The sequence below is a fragment of the Marmota marmota genome, unplaced genomic scaffold, assembly GCF_001458135.2.
Source record: "Marmota marmota marmota unplaced genomic scaffold, marMar, whole genome shotgun sequence".
NCBI classification, from domain to species: domain Eukaryota; kingdom Metazoa; phylum Chordata; class Mammalia; order Rodentia; family Sciuridae; genus Marmota; species Marmota marmota.
The window spans coordinates 29,149,745-29,156,172 of record NW_026000185.1 but is presented as its reverse complement, the minus strand read 5'-3'; the positions used below and the strand labels follow the sequence as shown (position 1 = coordinate 29,156,172).

General features: G+C 53.7%; 2 protein-coding genes across 3 annotated transcripts in view; one reads left to right on the top strand and one right to left on the bottom strand.

Annotated features, from left to right (window-relative positions):
• The window catches only part of Plod3 (procollagen-lysine,2-oxoglutarate 5-dioxygenase 3), a gene marked incomplete at its 5' end in the record, with an annotated part of 7,171 nt that extends 6,884 nt beyond the window's left edge, over positions 1 to 287 (bottom strand). The window contains one exon of the mRNA XM_015490697.2: positions 1 to 287. This exon is cut by the window's left edge and continues 98 nt beyond it. Coding sequence (XP_015346183.2) covers positions 1 to 287 — 287 coding nt within the window.
• On the top strand, positions 275 to 5,871 carry Znhit1 (zinc finger HIT-type containing 1). Of its 2 annotated transcripts, none has more exons than XM_015491470.2 (5): positions 275 to 721; positions 4,722 to 4,892; positions 5,210 to 5,289; positions 5,400 to 5,569; positions 5,658 to 5,871. In XM_015491470.2, exons 1-5 carry the CDS (start codon positions 700 to 702, stop codon positions 5,677 to 5,679), a joined length of 465 nt encoding a protein of 154 aa, XP_015346956.1. In that variant the 5' UTR covers positions 275 to 699; the 3' UTR covers positions 5,680 to 5,871. The 2 variants fall into 2 exon arrangements, with proteins under 2 accessions (XP_015346956.1, XP_048645944.1); XM_048789987.1 differs by lacking the exon at positions 275 to 721 and adding an exon at positions 766 to 1,217.
• Positions 5,872 to 6,428: the final 557 nt, after the last annotated feature.

Genomic DNA, 6,428 nt, shown 5'->3' with positions numbered 1-6,428 from the left:
GCGCGGGGCGAGCGGGCGCGGCGCAGGGGCGCCGGCCGGGCGGGGCGGGGAGGGGGAAAAAACGAGGCTGCGGCCCGAGCCCGCCGCGCTCTCCGCCCGCCCGACAGCCTGGGGAGCCGAAACCGCGGAGGGGAAGTGACCCGGCGCGGAGGGTCCGGCGGGACGCGGGCGCGGCCGTCGGGCGGAAGACGGGGGCAGCGAGGCGCAGGGGCGGCAAGGAGGGAGAAGGCCGGGGAGTCCGCGGCGGGACTGCGGCCCTGGGAAGCTGGAGGCTGATTTGGGGCAGACAGTCAGCAAGGACCTCTCAGTCGGCCCACTCAAGCCAGGCCGCTTTCCTCCGCAGTCCAGGCCGCCCCATCTACTGCCCCGGGGAAATACTTCAGGGGATGTCCTTGGGATGGTAGCATCTTCTGAAGGACCCAAGGACAATAATATTTCTCGAAAGACTCCCATTTCGGGTCTTTCCCTAAATTTGCACAAGTACACTGAGACCGGAAGTAGCTTTGCCCCTATAAAACATGGCGGAAAGCTTTCTTGTCTCCAAGGGAACACCACGTAATGACTACAAGCGGTGGGGGCTGGTTCTGCGCACGCGCACAAACGCACGCTGCCGGAAGTGGTAGGATTTTCTTTTTTAAACCACTGCTGCCGATTTAGTACGCGTGCGCAGTAGGCTCATCCGGCTGCTGTGTTGCGCAAATGGTGGAGAAAAAAACTTCGGGTATGTGAGCCCCCGGCGGTTAGACCCCTTGGCCTCCCAAGTCCAAACCCGACCTGGGACTTTTTCAGTTATTTGTCTCAAATCTCTTCACCGACTCTCAGGTCTTTCGGGCAGCCCCCTAAACCGTTCATTCAGTTTTATTGATGCCTGCCCTAAGCCTGGCGCTGAGGATGGAGAGGAGAAAGAGCCCTGTTACCCCAGAACTGGCTTTCTGTAAGCGGGACGGACACCCGGACCTGCATTGCCCTTCAGAGTGATAGGTGCCATGGCAGAGCGGCGCACGGCGCCTGGGCACAGGCACCCGCCCCAGCTCCTAGGAAAGGGAGACCTGGAAGGCTTGGAAGGAAACAGAAACGCTTGAATTGAGCCTTGAAAGGCGGGTTAAGGTTTCGCACCGCAGAGGAAAGGCAGAGGAGCAAGAAAAAGCAAGTCGCTTAGGAAGCCTGTTCAAAGTTTGGAGCTTACAAGCAAACAGTGGCCAGAGGAATGGGAAAAGGTGAAGTTTTGAAAAGCATTCCATACACCACCGAGGAAGTTGAACTCCATGGAGAGGCAGTGCAGAGCCATCAAAAGCTTTTAAGGCAGGGGCGTGACCAAGCAGGTTTATCTTTTAGAAAGGCAGTTCTGGCTTCAGCGAGGCAGATGGATTGCAATAGTGTCCAGTAGGACTTTATGTGATGATGAGAATGTTCTTAATCTGTGCTGTTGAGTGTGGGGTGTTCCACCAGGCTTGGTGGTGGCCTGCCTGTAAGCCCAGGGACTCAGGAGGCTGAGGTGGGAGAATTGCAAGCTCGAGGAGGGCAGCCTCAGCAATTTAGTAAGGCCCTAAACAACTTACTGAGACTCTGTCTCAAAATAAAAAGAGCTGGGGATGTACCTCAGTGGCAAAGTGTCTCTGGAGTTCAATCCACAGTAGGACTTTCACTACATGTGGCTATTACAACCAAGGAACTGAATTTTAAATTTTTATTTTCTCATAATTAGATTAAATATAAGTAACCACGTGTGATCAGTGGTTACCTTATTGTTGAAAGCAGGTCTAGAGACTGGAAGGTCACTTAAAGAGATGCTGAGGAGTCCGGAGGAAAGGAAGTAACCGTCAACACTGCTAAATTAACTTGCACCTCCCCACTGGCTTTCCATTGTTCTCACCTGTAAAATCCCCAAGTTCAAATTCCTTTAAATATCTAGAGGTAGAACTCTGAGGACCTGGCATGCCTTCATCTCAGCTTCCACCCCACTTGCTTTACATGCTGGTCTTGCTGAACTTCCCTCGGTTTGTTAAAGGCACCCAGCTTTCTTGGTTCCCCCAACCAGCCTACCGATGACTTGGGCCTCAAGCTAGACTTACCTTCCCTAACCACCCCAGGGCCGCAGTGGGGGCTTCTGTCTTATGCTCCGAAGCCTTTAGTACTTTCCTAACCAAACATGCTTGTTCTTTAAAATCCTTTGTGCTCCTGCAAGACTGTATGCTCTTGCTCAGGTGCTGCCTGGCACTCGGCACCCCGGAGGGAAGCAGCATCATGCAGTGATCAAGACCATGTGTTTTTGAACTCAGGGGCACTTGACCACTGAGCCACATCCCCAGCCCTGTTTTGTATTTTATTTAGAGACAGAGTCTCACTGAGTTGCTTAGCACCTTGCTTTTGCTGAGGCTGGCTTGATCTTGTGATCCTCCTGCCTCAGCCTCCTGAGCCATTGGGATTACAGATGTTCATCACCAGGCCCGGCAAGACCATGTGTTTTAAGCCAGGCATGATGACACACACCTGTAATCTCAGCTACTCAGGATGCTGAAGCAGGAAGATTGCAAATTTCAGGTCAGTCTGGGCAATGTAATGAGACCCTATCTCTAAAATCAAAAGGTGGGGAGGAAGGTGTAGCTCAGTGTGAAGCACCCCTGGGTTTAGTCCCCAATACCACCAAATCCAAAACAAAACAAACCAAAAAAAGTGTGTTTTGATGTTGCTTGGTTCTGGGATTGAATTCTGACCTGGCCATTTACTAGTTGTGCAAACTCTGGAAATATTTCTTTATATATATATTTTTCTAGTTGTATTTTATATATATATATATATATATATATATATATATATATATATATTCATTCTGCTTGTCAATGGATCTTTATTTTGTTTATTTAAATAATATGCAGTGCTGAGAATCGAACCCAGTGCCTCACACATGCTAGGCAAGTGCTCTACCACTGAGCCACAACCCTAGCCCTGGAAACATTTTAACTTCCAAACATCAGTAAGTTGAGATGAACTGATACCTATCTCAAAGGGTTGTTGTGAGGATTAAATGATTCAGTTTATGCTAATTGTTTAGTAAGTCACCCCTCAGTATCTATGGGGGATTGGTTCCAGGACACCCCCTCTGTCTGGATACCAAAATCCATAGATGCTAAAGTCTCACATATAAAATGGTGTAATGGTTTCACATAACTTGTGTGTATCCTCTCCTTTACTTTGAATCATCTCTACTTTAATACCTTATACAATGTAAATGCTACTGAACTAGTTGTTAACACTGTGTTGTTTAGGGAATAAGTCTGTACCTGTTGAGTGCAGGTACATTTTGAATATTGTCAATCTGGGGGTTGGATGAATCCATGGATGTGGGACTGTGGACAGGGAGGACCAACTGTATGGTGCCTAGCTCAGAGTATGTGTCTGGCAAGTGGTGGCTGCTGGCGCTGCTGCTATTATCATGGTGAACACACGCTTGGTACTTGTCTGATAAACAAAGATATTTTGTGTAGAATTATCAGAACCTGGCGAGTAGCTGATGGGGTGACAAAGAGGATGAGCGGACTGCTAGGGCTCTGTGTGGGTGTACGCAGTGCGTCTGTTCACTCTGGCCGCAGGGAGAGGCAGACTTGGATGGAAGATGTTCCATATTGAGGTGCAATAATCAGAGGGTCAGTGCTGATGTCCTGGAGCCAATTCTGGAGCTCAGGAGAGGATTCTGGGCCAAGACGATCATGTTTGGAGTTATTTGCATGTGGGTGATAGGCAGAGCCCTGTGGAAGAGGGTGTAGACTGAGAGGGAGGAGGGGTGGGCAGAGAAGGCTCAGGGGCAGGGAGGGCAGCCAAGACGGGAGACTGAGAGTCCAGAGAGGGAGAAGGAGGAAAGCTGGAGCCTCGCCAAGGAAATAGGGATTCTTTACCCCCAAGAGGGTGGGCAGCACAGTCACAGGGCAGAGACATGCGAGACTAAGAACTGAGCTAGATATGCACTCTGGAATGGCCCCAGGCGGTCACCCGTGGCCTGCACTGAAGTCAGGCAGGAGTCAGGTTGCTAGAGGTTGAGGAGTAGGTGGGAGGTGAGGACATCACTCAGACCCTCTCGAAGGGAAAAGATTAGGCCATTGGAGGCGTAGACACGCTGGCAGCAATTTATTCTCCTGAAGGGAAAGTCCAGCTGAGGCTGGTGGAGGGTGCTGAGGTTAGGGATGGACTCAAGCTGGAGGAGAAGGGCTGGGTTCAGTCACAGGCCCCTGGAGAGTGGAGAGGGTGGGCCCAGCAGGAGTGTTTGTGGGTGGTCTGAAGGGGGAGTGTGTGTTCCTTGCTTCTTTAGGGGTGGGGAGGGACACTGGTCAAGGGGCACGTCCCAGTGGAGCTGGGGAACCCTGGTGCTCCATGCCTCCACGTGGGCACAGTTGTGTGGCTTCGGCACAGTGAGAGGCTTCACTGGCTGGAAGCAGGAAGTGCTAGGAAAATGTGGGAAGCAGCGTGAGGAATTAAAGGAGTCTTGCTGGCTGGGGAGGAAGCAGAGCCAGAGGTCTGACACAGTGGGAAACAGGGACACGGGCCTGGGGCCTGGGATAAGACCAGAGGACCGTGGCTACCACCTGTGTCCATCTTCCACCCACTGCCCATAGTCAAGTTACCCCGCAGTGTCTGGGGGGGGAATTGGTCGTCTTGCCTCCCATCCACACTCGCTCCCTCCCTGTGTCCCTCTTCTCTGGCCATAACTCTTGCCCTGCCCCAACTAGTTCGCTCCCAGGACCCTGGACAGCGCCGGGTGCTGGACCGGGCTGCCCGGCAGCGCCGCATCAACAGGCAGCTCGAGGCCTTGGAGAATGACAACTTCCAGGACGACCCCCACGCAGGCCTCCCCCAGCTCGGCAAGAGGCTGCCTCAGTTTGACGATGATGCAGACACTGGTAAGGCGGACGAGGAGGAAGGGAGGGACAGGCCCAGGTCAGGACTGTGGAAGGACACTGGGCCGCGAGGCCCCTGGCCCTCGTGGCTGTGAGCCACTGCGTCTCAGTTTCTCTTGTACACAGAGTAAGGACAGAGTGGATGAGCTGACCTGGGCCTCAGAGTCAGGGTACCTGGAGCTGGTGGGGCCTGACTTGGGGAGTGGGGTAAAGAGCAAAGGCTGATAGGGCAGGACAAACAGACTGCACCCCTGTGGGGAGCCAGAGAAAGCTGCTCCTTCTCTGCAATTGTCAAGTGACTCATCTCTCTGGACTCCTAGGAAAGAAAAAAAAGAAAACTCGAGGTGATCATTTTAAACTTCGCTTCCGAAAAAACTTCCAGGCCTTGCTGGAGGAGCAGGTGAGAGGGGCACTGCCAGGGGACCGTGGGGAGGGGGAGCCCCTGGAGGTCCTGCCTGGCAGGTGTTGGCTGTGTGGGGCTCACAGAGCCCGCCCGCCTTGTCTCTGCAGAACCTGAGCGTGGCGGAGGGCCCCAACTACCTGACGGCCTGCGCAGGGCCCCCGTCCCGCCCTCAGCGCCCCTTCTGTGCTGTGTGCGGCTTCCCTTCCCCCTACACCTGCGTCAGCTGCGGAGCGCGGTACTGCACAGTGCGCTGTCTGGGCACCCACCAAGAGACCAGGTGAGCTGTGGCCTCCCTGTCCACACTCACTGCCCCTCTGTGGCCCCCTAGACCTCTTCCTCTTCCTGGCCTTCCTGTTTGCCTGCAGGTGTCTGAAGTGGACTGTCTGAGCCTGGGGTCTCCAGAGAGGAAGGACCTCCATGCACCACCAAGGAAGCGCCCTGAACAGAGGGAGGAGCCACGTGCTCCCCTAGCACAGCTCTGTTGTCCCTGCAGGGACGGCCAGTCTTGCTCCTGGGGTCATCCAGCAGGGTGGGCCCAGCCTGCAGAGTGCTGTGGTAATAAAAGGCCTGGTGCCCGGAGCCTCCCTGCTTGGTTGTGGGGTGTTTGGGGGTGAGGGTCATGGGCCACCTGTCGCTCCTACTTACTGCTGTCTTCCTCTGACCTGCCACTTGCCGCTGCCCTTCTGTGTCTGACCATGGGGAATTTTGTCCCATTCTCCTGCCACTCCGTCGTCTTGCCTCTGCCTTTCTTAACTGATCCATGTGTCTTCACAGTCCATAGGAAATCCAGCTACCTTGAAGCAGAAGCCACCATTCTGTGAGAAAGCCCAGGTGACTCCGAGGCTGTGGGCAGGTGTCCTCACTTGCAGACCCGGGGGGGCCAGGCCTTCCTTCTTCAGCACTGATTTAGTTTGGTTTTGCTTTTGATTTCTCTGGTTCCTCTTACTATTTTTGAAGTACATGTAGGTTCCAGGGCTGGGTAACAGAAACTGGGCGAGGGCTAGAGCCGGGATACAGGATGCTACTGTGAAGGTGCCAGTCCTGACTTTATCTGGAGCTTAGCCAAGTGGGAGTGGCCAGGGAGCCTTTGTCCCTGCTGCCCCTGTCTGAGAAAGCAGTTGTCTTTAGAAGCCCCT